This window comes from Chaetodon trifascialis, chromosome 8 (assembly GCF_039877785.1).
Source record: "Chaetodon trifascialis isolate fChaTrf1 chromosome 8, fChaTrf1.hap1, whole genome shotgun sequence".
Classification (NCBI taxonomy): domain Eukaryota; kingdom Metazoa; phylum Chordata; class Actinopteri; order Chaetodontiformes; family Chaetodontidae; genus Chaetodon; species Chaetodon trifascialis.
The window spans coordinates 1,770,905-1,784,971 of record NC_092063.1 but is presented as its reverse complement, the minus strand read 5'-3'; the positions used below and the strand labels follow the sequence as shown (position 1 = coordinate 1,784,971).

Below are 14,067 nucleotides of genomic sequence, written 5' to 3'. Positions count from 1 at the left end.
TGCATGTGCATAGATTAAAAGACAATCATGGGGTTTTTAATCTGTTTTTAAGAGATGTTTGTGCCCCCGTGACAAGACTCGGAGTCGTCTGCTACTACTGCTTTACCGCTTCAGCTTCAATACATGTCCAGGCACAGTCCCATTCACCACCAGGCAAAAATGTGCTCCCTTCAGCCCAAAGTCGTGACCTCTGATGAACTTCACGGACAACAGGAGACACGTCGCTCCATCTTTCTCCTCCATCTGTGGTTTAATTTTCTACACCTGGACTGAACACACACACACACACAAACACACCCACACAGACACACAAGCATCATCGTTTTTAGGCGAGACCTTCAGGAAGGCCACTCGTCTCAGGTGCCAAAGAAATGAGAGTATATTTTATTAAGTAGAATTATTCTATAATACTTTAACTGTGCTGATCATGGGGACACTTTTACACACACACACACACACACACACACACACACGCACACACAGCGTACATCCTCAACATGTTGTAATGTACATCCTGTCTGTTCTCAGCTTGGGGGCACAATGAGAGGAAAAGTGACAGCTGTGAGCTATGAGAGGTAGTTCCCATAAATTTCCTCTTCCCTGTAGGTCCAACGGTAAACGACACACACACACACACACACACACACACACACACACACACACACACACACACACACACACACACACACACACACACACACACTTTTCTCAGGCCACCCCTTCATTCCTTTTCCAAACAGACTCTTTCCACATAAGGCCTGTGGTTATTCCCCTCTGGGCAAACACAGACACACAGCATCTGTATGGACATAAGAGTACACGCACACACACACACACACACACACACACACACACACACACACACACACACACACACACACACACACACACACGAGTTTGCAGGATTAAATGTTACCTGTGATATTTAACATGATTTTAAATCACTTTGGCTTCAGAGATTCCAGAGGTTTACACTTTATTTTATTCATTCCGCTGACAGAAAAGACAGAGTTGGAAAGTTTAAGCTGGATTTCAGGGTAATTTATGCCTCACCACATCAAAGCCGAATCACACACAACTGTTGGCAGCCATGTGCAAATTAACATACTAATGAGGTGTCATTTATTTAACGCGTCCATGATTCACAAAGTGTCAGAGAGGCAAACACAGCTGGGACCGCTCTTTAAACGACGAGGCTGGTGTTAATGTAAAATCAACACTGAATCCATCTCAACACGAGCGCTGTGGGTGGGGACACAGCCTCACACAGCTCGCGTTCGTGTTGACGTGTTGACAAACTGTTAAAAACGGAGGGAAACCTGTCCTCTTACGTTTGGTGAGAGCAATTTATGGCTGTCATCTCACACTGAAGGAAGTTACATGCAGAGGAATGAAATCTGTGTCACGCACAGCGAACATCAGTCATGGAGAAGTTGTCAGAGCTAATTTGAGGTCTTGTTGGTAATGAACATGTCAGATGTGTGACACCATACTGCGAACTGTGTGTCTGGCTGACTGAATAAAGAGAAACATATGAAGAGCCTTCATCGCAGAAGAACCTTGTGTTGTTGTCAGGGACAGAAAGTCTGCCTGAGGTTCTTCAGTGTCCTGCTCCACATTCTCTGAGATGTACAGCCGCTGTCTTTTCAGGCTCGTCAGTTCTCCTTTAGGGTCACTGAAATGAAGATACCACATTCTCCATCTAACATTTACCACGCTCTCCATCTATTGGATTAGCATGCTAACGTTTGCTAATTAGCACAGAACACAAGGAAAAGGGGATCAATCACCAGGTCTGCCATGACGGCTGGACTGACTTTCACTTAAAAACCAGCAGGAACAGCAGATTAAAAACGGTTCAGCTGTATTTTTTGAAAAATAAAAACAGTTTAATTTCCCAACCTGAAGTTTCCCGTCCAGTCTTATGTTTGAACAGGTCTCTCTGGGACAGGAGGAGTGTGGCTGGACTGTGCATGATAGTACTCTAAATTCACTGTAGTACTGTGAACTCACTGTAATGCTTGGGTTTGGAGCCCCTCGGCCACTAGGGGGTCCCCAGCCACTTATTTACAACAACCATTACTGACAGGTCTGGACCTCACTTTGAGAACCACTAATCTATTTTTTCAGCATTCATCTCAAATGTCCCAGAAATTGGGGATTTGTGTGTGCAAAAAACAATTTTTTGCAGCATGCATGGGTGGGGTGGGGGCCCCAGGGATTTCTTGCTTGGAGCCCCAAGAGACCCTAGCAACGCCACTGGCTCCGAGTGAATTTATTCTGTTTTCACTGGAATTTTAGACCCAGAGCAGAGCGAGCAGAAGCTTCGGCCCCTTCAGTCACAGACACACTGAAAGACTTCACATCCGTCTGATTACAAACTGGATTTCAGCAAAACAACTGAGAGCAGCGCCGAAGATCTTTACACTTTTCCTTTGTGGAAGAGGACGTGCGGCAACATGCCGGGGCACACGATGAGAGGAAGGAGAGGCAGCATGAGGAGAGAGAGAGGAGGAGGAGGAGGAGGAGGAGGAGAAGCCAAAGCACAGGAGAAAGTGAAAGAATGTGAAGGTAAAAATGAGAGTTAGAGAGATCAGAGGGGAATCCCTGCAGGAGGCGAGGTGGACAGAAAAGAGGAGCTCAGTGACAAAAAGAGGATGAAGAAGACAGCGAAGGTCTTTCTCTGAAGAGCCAAAGTTCATTTGAATGAGTAATATTTTACAGGAGTGAACTGACAGCAGACCGGAACAAAGCTGAAGAGAGGCTGAGGGTGCAGGGACATCCAGAAGAGGAAGGTGAGGAGGACAGGTGGAGGACACGGAGGCAGGGGAGGGGTGAGCCTTGGTGGTCTCTATTGAAGAAGAAGAACAACAACAAACAGACGTGCTATGAGTGATCCCAAAGCCTCCAGGCCAACAGATTCTTGGCAGACACAAGTGAAAGAAATTAGACAGACGGGCTGATAATAGTTTGGTTGATTTGTGTAAATCTGGAGCTCAGTTTCTGTCTAAGAGGGAAAATATTCCTGAGGCATCGCAGGAACACGTCATTGAATGTGCTGATCTGACTCCTGCTGTCTGTTTGCGAAACACACGACTGCACGGGAGACAAAACTTTACATCCACGTGTCAGAGATCCGCAGGCCGGCGGCTCTCAGGTGGGATTGCGGCGTTCACAGTTTAGGGTTGTGTTCAGGAAGACGACATAACGCTGCGCTCGTTACGGCCGGATGAGGAAATGAGGAAACCGTATGTTCAAGATAGCACTGACAAAACAAACAGGGACACCTGCAGTCAGCGAGGAGTTCAGTTTGTTCCTTCCTAATGAGAAGCAGGATTACTGCGATGGAAAAACAGAAAAAAACTGTGACTTCACGGATCCTCCATAAGCCAAACCTCTGACTTATTTCTAAAAGCATGCTGTCTTCTCGTGGTGTTAGCTGGACATCAGGTCCACATGGTCCAGAACTGAACTGATCTGAAGAGAGAGTGGAGGGAGAGGAGAGAGGAAACACTGAAGCACAGAGACCAGAAGACAAAACATTAGAAGTACAGAGCTGCAGTCAGAGCGTGTTCAGACTGGGTCATTTTCAATGTTCCAGCTCGGTTTAATGGGGACACAATTATCAGTTTGTCTGGTTTCTGAAGAGCCGACGGAGGGAAGGATGTGTTTCGCACAGGCTACATATGGCAGGATTTCCTGAGGGGAGGAAGCCTGGGGTTACAGACGCCGACGATGATTCGACACAGAGAGATTTATACGTCTGATCACGCTCATGATGAAGATGAACTGCGTGTTTGAGGAAAAACAAAGCGGGTTGGAACAGCGTGAAAGACAGATAGAAACATCAGTCAAGACTCAATTAAGACTGTTCAGGAATAAGATGAACAGCTTCAGGCTGAGAGAGGAAAGCTTTATGTGGCATCTGAGGAGGAGGAGGAGGCAGCTCCTCTTCAAATACAGTGCTGTCTGCATCACCAGTGGGAAAGGACAGGAGGGAAAATATTAAGAAAATTAAAAACATGATACATCATATCACATGTATGTGAAATACTTCCTGCTTCCATTATATAAAACCAACATCAGCATGTTAGCGTGTGCATTGTTAGCATTTTTCCCTCCTTCCTGAACATTTCTTGTCTTCCTGCTTTGTTGCCCTCTGTGCTCTCAGCTCTGGTTCATGGCCGAGCTGCAGAGTTTGGAATGATCTGTTGTTGTTGTTTTTCAGTAAATTGTGTACGTCAATCAAGTCGTCTTGAAATAAAGACACGAATCAGTTTTGAAGCATCTTTTCTTTCTTTTTTCTAAGGTGGAAAAATGAGGTTTTGTCACCTGGTTGATGTGAGACTTGAAGCTTAGATCTGAATCCAGGAAGACTTGTAATGTCAGATTTAATCCAGGGAGTTAATTTCCCAGATTATTTACACATCTCTCATTTTAGGGCTGACGTGTCAGATTTCAGTTTTGTCCTCTAGTTTTAAGACATTATTGCTCACTATTATGCCCTCATGCAGTTTAAGGCTGTCCTTAAAATATCAGAAGTACAAATTATGGGAGCAGGAAACAAGAATTTACACTCAGCGGCCAGTTTATTAGGTACAGCAAGATAACACTAATGCAGTCTAACACAACAGTCCTGCGATTTTATTGTTCAGTTGTTCGAGACGTGTTGATTCATTAGTCGGGTCATTTCAGAGGATGTGCTGTGAGCTGCTGTTGAATTCTGGTGGGATGGAGTCGCTCCGACAGACGAAGGTCGTCTTCAGCAGCAGAACATCTCCTCTGCGCTCCATCACTTTGCAGACATGCAGCACATGTCAAACCCGCGACCATTACACTAGCAACAGTTCATATCCTTCACAAATCCTGCCTTCTTCTCCGTCTGCAGTCTGAGCAAACACCCTGAGAAAATGAAAGACTGCGATGAAAACAAAGGTTTGTCACCCTGACTGGCAGGCTTGGCAAATATCCCCTTTCGCCTTGTTTCCATCAGACATCATCAAAATGTCAACTTCACGGGCAAAAAGTACGCTGACATTTAATTACTTGACGTGAAAATGAGTTGCAATAAGAGAGGAAGATAACCTGTGAGGAACTAGTGAAGAACTAGTGGGCAGACAGCCAAGAAATGTCAAAACGTGAGCGTCCACCTGAGAGTCAGACAGACAGGCAGACAGACAGACAGACGCAGAGACAGACAGACGCAGAGGCAGACAGACAGACGCTGTGGATCCAGCTCGCCGTAATAAGTCTGAGGTAATTACTGTATATTACTGTAAAAGAACAGCAGTGTTGAGGAATGACAGGACTAGTAGACACATGTAGAACCAGAGCTGCTCACTGCTCTCGAACACGCCTGGAGCTTCGTCAGTATCAGTGTGTGGTATTCGCCACCATCACGGCTTTCATCACCATTTTCTCTGCCTTTCACCTATTACTGCCACTAATTAACATTTAGTTACTACTCTTTGTTCAGCAGAGCTCGTGGGCGGAAAACGCCGACAAGCTCCGTCATGTGTGTCTGTATCTACGTGTATTTATGCGCTTTACTCCCACAGAGCAACAGCAGGACCGAGCCTGATGGAACAGGTCCGGCCGAGGTTAACTTCCTCTCTCCACGTGTTTGTTTTGGCTCAAAAGGCCGAAATTCCCCACAAGTTTCACTGAAGCTCGTCTTCATGACAGAAAAGGAGAAGGCATTGACGAAACGTCTGCCTCGGCTCGCGTCTCGCTCCTCAGAGACAGACAGACAGACAGACAGACAGACAGACAGACAGACAGACAGACAGACAGACAGACAGACAGACAGACAGACAGACAGACAGACAGACAGACAGACAGCAGTTACTCCCACAGCTGAGAGAAGAGCGCGAGCCGCCGCCGCTTTCACTCTGTTTATTAGCAGGTCTGCTTCTAAACGTCTGCCAGTGAACAAAATGTGTCATAACACACACCACACACTGCCCCGCAGCTACAGCCTGACGTGAACACACACTCTCTAACGGACACACACTCTGCCTGACGTGAACACACACTCTCTAACATGGACACACACTCTGCCTGACGTGAACACACACTCTCTAACATGGACACACACTCTGCCTGACGTGAACACACACTCTCTAACATGGACACACACTCTCTCTCTAACATGGACACACACTCTCTCTCTAACATGGACACACACTCTCTCTCTAACATGGACACACACTCTGCCTGACGTCAAAACACACTCTCTAACATGGACACACACTCTCTCTCTAACATGGACACACACTCTCTCTCTAACATGGACACACACTCTGCCTGACCTGAACACACACTCTCCCTGACGCGAACACACACACTCTCTCTAACATGGACACACACTCTGCCTGACCTGAACACACACTCTCTAACATGGACACACACTCTGCCTGACGTGAACACACACACTCTAACATGGACACACACTCTGCCTGACGTGAACACACACTCTCTCTCTAACATGAACACACACTCTGCCTGACGTGAACACACACTCTCTCTCTAACATGGACACACACTCTGCCTGACGTGAACACACACTCTCTCTCTAACATGAACACACACTCTGCCTGACGTGAACACACACTCTCTCTCTAACATGAACACACACTCTGCCTGACGTGAACACACACTCTCTCTCTAACATGGACACACACTCTGCCTGACGTGAACACACACTCTCTCTCTAACATGGACACACACTCTGCCTGACGTGAACACACACACTCTAACATGGACACACACTCTGCCTGACGTGAACACACACTCTCTCTCTAACATGGACACACACTCTGCCTGACGTGAACACACACCCTCAGCTGAAACACTCCATGCTGGCCTTGGCTCTCTCCATCTCGTGTAGGAAGTTGTAAAACTGAGGAAGCGTCAGCTCTGGAAGAAACGAGGGAGGAGGAGTTAGCAGGTAAACACCTCGTTCACACAGTAGAAATACAGAAAAATGTCAGTTTCTGGCTCCTTTTCACACTTTGGTGTGAACACAATATTCCAGCCTGTGCTGCTTCCTGTTTCTGAACCTTTATCTGGTTTTATCTACTAAAACTGACATCTGGATAACTTTCCCATTTGAAAACACTGAAGGATGTGTGGGCAGCAGAAGAGCATCAGAATAGTTTATATTTGGAGATTTTCTTTCCAGACGTGAATCCGTTTGTGGCGTTCATCCTCATATTTCCAAAATTCTCCACAGCACGTCTCACACTGAAGCTGCGACTGTGAGCTAACAGAGGCTAACAGAGAGCTCAGCTTAGCACACAAGCCACGTTAGCATTGAAGAAATGAGGCATGTGTGACGTTCCCGCCGTCTGCCTGCACAGTACAGCAGACAGCAGACGTACAGAAAGCACTAATGTCAGCGGAAACGCTCCTGAAGTGCACAAAGGCAAAAGTTCACTGTGTGCACAGCAGCATTTAACGAGCATGGTTTTCCAGCTGCAGGGGATGGCGGTGCCCCCTCACATCTGCTGTGGTTTTTCTTTCTTTGAGATTTTCCAGCCGGAGGCTTCACACTGCAGCTCGATCACCATGTCGCGCTCTGACGCTCAGACGCTCAGCAGATCATCAGTCGAGGCGCTCAGAGTTCAGCGGATTAACAGTATGAAGCTTAAATATACTGGAATCACACAGTCCACTGAGGCACTTTGAGGTGACTTTCCTTCTTGGAATAACCAATCTTTAACCTGCCTTACTTTGCATGAATTTGCAGCCGAAGCAGAACAAAACACGCCCTCATGTTGAGCTCCACTCAGTCATTCAGTTTCTCACGATGCTGCTGCTGCTCAGAAGTCTGTCTGTTCATGTACAACCCTGATTCCAGATCAGTCTGAAGTCATTTCCGCTCACTGTGTTCACTGACGGCAGCGTCAGTGAACATGTGTTCATCTCCTTCATCCAATCATGTGTTCACAAAGTGGGGAACCTCGCTCCATCCTTTCACACCCAATCATGATGCTCTCACCTGTCACCAATCAGCCTGTTTACCTGTGGAATGATCCAAACAGGTGTTTCTGGAGCAGTCTGTGAAACGTGTTGCTGCATCAGATTCACAATAAGCAGATATTTACAGAAATGAGTGAAGCTGATGAGGAGAAACATGAAATATATTGACTCTGAGCTGCTTTCAGGTCAGTTCATGTCAGAGAGGATCAGATCAGGTGATGCTTCTGCTGCTGGTGCGTTGAACGTGTATATTTGTGAAGCGTTTCTGCTGAATGTGAAAGTGAACTGCAGTCTTTGTGTCCCCGTGAGACGCTGGACATTCCTGCTGCTGATTATAAATATCTTTCTGCTTGTGTTCAGCAGCGCAGCAGCAGATAGGCTAAACGTGAGAAAGAAAAACATTCGACGCAAATGTTTGAACAGCCTCGATATGGCTGATAGCGCCTGCCCTGAGCGCGTCACCGCTCAGAGGTGAACACCTCGCCTACGGCACAAACGCATCCACCGCACGCCTTCCTCCAAACGCTCATCCGCGGCCTGCGCTCATCTGCACGGGACGGCTTGACCTGTGGTCAGACTGCAGCTTCTCCAAATCCAATAAACCACGTGAAGACAATGAAAAGGTTTGAGTAACGGCGCAGAGACTCACCCATGTAGACGTTCTCTGTGGAATTCCCCTTCCTGAGCACCAGCTTCAACTGCAGGAGGACAGAGGACTGTGTTCAACAGGTCTGTGTGTGTGTGTGTGTGTGTGTGTGTGTGTGTGTGTGCGTGCGTGCGTGCGTGCGTGCGTGCGTGCGTGCGTGCGTGCGTGCGTGCGTGTGTGTGCATTCACACAGCTCTCATACCTGCAGAAAGATGTTGCCCACTTTCTGTACTTCACTGGTGCCGACAGTCACTGCGGGGGAAGGAAACACGTCGTGATGTTTAGATTCATACACAGTGACAAACAAACCCACCAAAACAACAACAACAACAACACAGCCTCGTTTTTTCAGAGGTTTATTCCAGAGCACGGCGGGGCTCAAACTGGTGGAAATGTTCACTCAAAGCAACTTTTGGTGCGTTCAGTTCTGATCACATGCAAGAAAAAAAAATCTGAATCAGAAATCAGAAAAGCTTTATTGCCAAGTATGATTTTACACATACAAGGAATTTGTTTTGTTGGTGCATGACACATCTACTAAGAGCTATAAGCTATTAAAGTAAAAAATATAACAATATAAATATATATACACTGTCTGTCTGTTTATTTTTTCCAGAAACACAGGCAGCTTTTTCAGAAAGAAGTCAAGCTGAGCGTTAATGTAAAGCATACAGTTATGGTAATGTCAGTGTGACGATGCAGACAGGGTGAAGAGCAGAGGAGGAAGAACGCAGTCCTGAGGGGATCCGGTGCTGATGGTCTCTGCATCGGAGATGTGTTTCCCCAGCTTCACGCACTGTTTCCTGTCAGACAGGAAGTCTGTAATCCACCTGCAGGTGGAGTCCGGCACACTCAGCTGGGAGAGCTTCTCCTGAAGCAGGGTTGGGATGATGGTGTTAAAGGCAGAGCTGAAGTCCACAAACAGGATCCTGGTGTAGGTTCCTGTGGAGTCCAGGTGCTGGAGGGTGAGGTGGAGGACCAGGTTGACTGCGTCGTCTACAGACCTGTTGGCTCTGTAGGCAAACTGCAGGGGGTCCAGGAGAAGGTCGGTGATGTCAGGACGACGGGTCTGAAGTCATTAAGTCCACCAGAGACAGCTGATCAGCACAGCGCTTCGAGGCAGATGGAGAGACAGAATCTGGTCCAGCTGCTTTCCGGGGGTTCTGTCTCCTGAAGAGTTTGTTGACGTCCCTCTCATGAATGGAAAGAGTCGTCACTGAGGTGGGTGGGTGGGTGGGGGGCCTTTAAGGTGGCCATTGGTGGAGTTGACTGGAGCTGGAGCTGGTGTCGTGGGGGATGGTTGCTGGACTGTCCCTTTGTCTTTCAAAGCAGCAGTAGAACTCGTTCAGGTTGTTGGCTCGGCGTCAATCATTGATGGAGTGGGGGGGGCTTTAGGCGTTAGCTGAGAAGTGGTGTTGGAGCTTCTCAGAGTGCAGTCGTTGAGCCTCTTTCACCGCCTTGCTAAACTTGTACTTCGCCTCTTTGAATCTGTCTTTGTCCCCACTCCTGAAGGCCTCTTCCTTTGCCAGCCTTAGCTGTCTGAGTTTGGCTGTGAACCAGGGTTTGTCCTTGTTGTAACTCACCCTGGTGCATGATGGGACACAGCAGTCCTCACAGAAGCTGATGTAGGACGTCACAGCCTCCGTGGACTCATCCAGACTGTTGGTGGCAGTCCTGAACACATCCCAGTCAGTAGAGTCCAAACACGCCTGGAGATCCTCCACAGCCTCGCTGCTCCACTTCCTCGATGTCCTCACTACGGGTTTGCAGAGCTTTAGTTTCGGCCTGTACGCAGGAATCAGGTGGACCATGACGTGGTCGGAGTGGCCGAGTGCAGCGTGGGGGACGGCGTGATAAGCATCCCTGACTGTGGTGTAACAGTGATCCAGAATATTCTCCTCTCTGGTCGGGTATTTAATAAACTGTCTGTAGGGATCAAATCAATATAATATAATCAATAAATCTACTCACCAAGAGTAGTAATGACTGCGTGTGATGCAGGTGGAGGAAATACTCAGATCCTTCAGGAAAAGTACTAATACCACCCAGTAAAAACTCTGTCATAAAGTCCTGCACTGAAAATGTTACTGAAGTCAAAGCATGCAAGTACAATCAGGAAAACGTAGTTCAAGTATTAGTAAAGTAAAAGTACTGAGTGCAGTAAAGTGTCCCCCTCCTCTTCTGTCTGATCTCATTTCAACTGTTTTGTGTTGAACTGAAACTAATGATTCTTCTCATTCTGGATCAATCTGCTGATCATTTTCTCCATCGATCGATCGATTGTTTGGTTTGGAAACTTTGTGAAAATAGTGAGAAATGTGGTCACAATGAGCCCGAAGTGCTCCACATGCTTCCAACACACTGAGGTCATTGAGAGGAAAAGCAGCAGATCAAACATGTGAGAACGACTCGTCTGTTTGTCCACTCTTTGACGAGCCGCTTCAGCTCTACTTTTATAAACTGATGGCTGATTTAATTTATAATAAAACATTAGATTTATTAAAGTCTTGACATGTTCTGTATGCAAAAAAAGAAGTAAAAAGTAATCAGTAACTAAAGCTGCCAAATACATGAAGTACAGTAAAAAGTACTGTTTGCCTCTGAGATGTGGTGAAGAAGAAAAAAGTATAAGTACACGACTTGAGTAAAAGTACTCGTGAAATAAACCATGGATGTCTGATCTGCTCTGAACTGACTGTTTCATCCAAAAATCAAACTCAGCTGATCGAGTCTGAAGGTGTCTGAAGAGCTCGACTGTTTATCTGTCTTCATTCAGCTGCCTGAGACGTCCGAAGCTGTTTGCATGTCAATAACTGTCCGTCCAGGTGAACTACAGCACAGCAAGCCCTGCCCCCCCCCCCAACCTGAACCACGGCGTCTTTAACCACCGGCTGTCCAACAGCTTAACATAATGCTAATCACGCCGCGGCCCTGCGTTAGCATGTCCATCGCCTGAGTGTCCCAGAGGTCATTAGGCTGTTTGGATGAACACTGAGGCTGATAGAGACCCGCCGGCTCCACACAGCGGAGGTCTTTCAATGACAACAGGAGGACAGACGTGATGCTAACGACCACGTTAGACCGCAGCCTCCGCCACCATGAATATGGACTCTGAGTCTGAGAGGAGAGTCAACCCCCCCCCCCCCCCCAAATGTGACGCCTCACCTCCAAACTTCCACTCCATGTCCACCAGCTGGTTGACCATCAGCGTCTGTCCCACAGCCAGTCTGGACAGCGCTGCGTAGTGCCCCCCCCACTGCAAAGCGACGTGAGATCATGGTCAGGTTATTGATGATGAGGCACGTTTACGAACGTCTGCTCGAGCAGCTTTTCTGGTTTTTGGCTCATTGAGAGTGAAATCTTTAAAAAGTGATATCAGGAAAGTTACCTGCTGCGAGAACTGAGCCGCTTTGTCTTCGTTTACTCCTGAAAATATAAAGCAGGTTTGGGTTCACGCGTTCACGATAATGAGCAGAAATGATGCGGGGATCAGGTGGACAGGTAAGGCGACGGCGGCCGGCAGCTTTAGCTCAGCCCCGCGGTCACACTGACCTGCTGTTCATCGGTCGGGGAGGTGAAGACGCGTACCTAAAGTCAGCAGGTCTTCTTTGATCTGCTCGGCTGTCAGGCTTTTCTTCAGGGCTCCTGAGGAGAAACAGAGCAATCACTGTCAGCTTCTGTCACCGCTCTCGACAGCTTTCCAGCCGAGCGTCGTGGGAAAACTAAAAACCAGGAGCTTAGCTCGAACTGCTGGGAGGAAAAGGAAAAGTGAAGCTTTATACACGCCGTGAAACAGGGGGATCATTATCTCCAGACCTCTGAGCTGGACGCCGACGGCAGAAAACTCTGCAGAACGTCAGCTGTAAACAAGACGAATGAGGAGTTTCACCGGACTTCTCTCATTTCACCGCCGTCCTGAAGCAAATGGCCCTTCCTCGACATTTATGATTAAAAATGAAGCGCGTCAGACGTGAAACACCATGAAAATGATGAAATTGTAACAAATTTGTTGCACAAACGTGTTCATTCGTTTGTTTCTGTCGTAACAGAGAAAAGACGAAGGATGATCAGTGTGTGAGTGTGAGTGAGTGTGTGTGTGTGTGTGTGTGTGTGTGTGTGTGTGTGTGTGTGTTTCCCACCCTGTGGCACCAGGAGGACGCTCTTCATCAGGCTCCTCAGAGGGCCGGCGCTCATCCCATGTTCCCCTGCAAACTCACTGAGCTGCTGCATGAACCTCTCTGTCTGCACACACACACACACACACACACACACACACACACACACACAGAAATGCATGCATTCATTTGCACACACACACAATAGGACAGGCAATGTTTTCACTCGGTTCAGTTATCAAGGCTAATCACTGAGTCCAAAGTCCATTAACATCAAAATTGTGTGCGCATGTGCGTGTGTGTACGTGCATGCGTGCGTGCGTGTGTGTGCGCGCACTCACCTCTTTAGGCTCCAGTAAGAACTGGAACAGGATTTCAGTCAGACGATGAAACTGCTGAAAAACCAAAGTGTGTGTTAATGAGAAACGTTGAAGTGTGTTCGCTTTGTGGAGGAAAACACACTTTGATGAGCTCCATGAAAAATGACCTTTGTCCATCACAGTGTCCAAAACTGTGGAGACAGAATTCACGAGCCACCGGTTTGAGACGCTCAGTGACGTCATCGAATGAGGCTGTTTGTGTGGTAAAAGGACTTGAACCATGACGTAAATCTGCTTCTGAAGCACCTCCATCATCACATTCTGTCCGTATTTTAAAGAGTGCTTCAGCAGCAGAAGTTAAACTTCCCTCACAAACCGTGTAGCCGTGTAACCTCATCCTGCTCACTTCACTTCTAAAATGAGCCTCACTTCATTTCAGCTGAGGTACAGGTGACGTCACCTGAGCTGCTGTGGCTGCAGACTTCATTGAAGCTTCTCAGTAAAAACACTTTACGGTTTATTTCTCAACTGTAATGTTTTATCATCCGTTAGTATTGAAAGAAGACGCACGCGCGCGCACGCATCTGCGGTCACATGATTAGTTCGAGCTGCGGCTGCCAGCTGCTGTGTTTACGGACAGCTCGGGATAAAGGAAGAAGTCCTCCAAATGAACCAACTTTCCAGCCTGAGAAGCTGTGAGAGGCGCTCAGAGAGCAGCTGGAAGCGGAATTAAAGCTCAGACACGTTCAGCTGAACGGACGCTTTTCCCTTCAGCTTCAGAGGGATAACTCGGCTCAAAGCGGCTGTTTACCTGCTCCGTCATTTTGTTCAGGTTCTGAAAGTCGCTGCTGACAGAATCCGGTAAAAGCTCTTTCGTGAAGTGAAGCTGCATCTTTACTGTGAGCAGTTTCAGTTAAAACCCGTCGGAGCAGCTCGGCTCGGCTCTGCTCAGCTCGGCTGTGCGGTCCAATTCCGGGTTCTTCGATGCGCATGCGCAGCACGC

General features: G+C 47.5%; 1 protein-coding gene across 3 annotated transcripts; it reads right to left on the bottom strand.

The window, feature by feature from the left end:
- Positions 1-2,681: 2,681 nt before the first annotated feature.
- Positions 2,682-14,067, bottom strand: commd7 (COMM domain containing 7). Of its 3 annotated transcripts, none has more exons than XM_070968529.1 (10): positions 13,876-14,047; positions 13,086-13,139; positions 12,769-12,871; positions 12,218-12,274; positions 12,018-12,055; positions 11,795-11,885; positions 8,832-8,881; positions 8,633-8,681; positions 6,840-6,918; positions 2,682-2,851 (listed from the first exon to the last, which is right to left on the bottom strand). In XM_070968529.1, exons 1-9 carry the CDS (start codon positions 13,954-13,956, stop codon positions 6,842-6,844), a joined length of 600 nt encoding a protein of 199 aa, XP_070824630.1. In that variant the 5' UTR covers positions 13,957-14,047; the 3' UTR covers positions 2,682-2,851; positions 6,840-6,841. The 3 variants fall into 3 exon arrangements, with proteins under 3 accessions (XP_070824630.1, XP_070824628.1, XP_070824629.1); XM_070968527.1 differs by lacking the exon at positions 2,682-2,851 and adding an exon at positions 4,574-4,902 and having other exon boundaries at positions 13,876-14,067; XM_070968528.1 differs by lacking the exon at positions 2,682-2,851 and adding an exon at positions 6,724-6,754 and having other exon boundaries at positions 6,823-6,918.

Coding starts and splice junctions, on each gene's coding strand:
- commd7 (XM_070968527.1), bottom strand. CDS start 13,956: ATGCAGCTTCACTTCACGAAAGAGCTTTTACCGGATTCTGTCAGCAGC. Junction 12,275..12,768: donor CGTCCTCCTGGTGCCACAGG/GTGGGAAACACA, acceptor GTTTCTCCTCAG/GAGCCCTGAAGAAAAGCCTG. Junction 8,882..11,794: donor CATGGAGTGGAAGTTTGGAG/GTGAGGCGTCAC, acceptor CTTCCCCCGCAG/TGACTGTCGGCACCAGTGAA.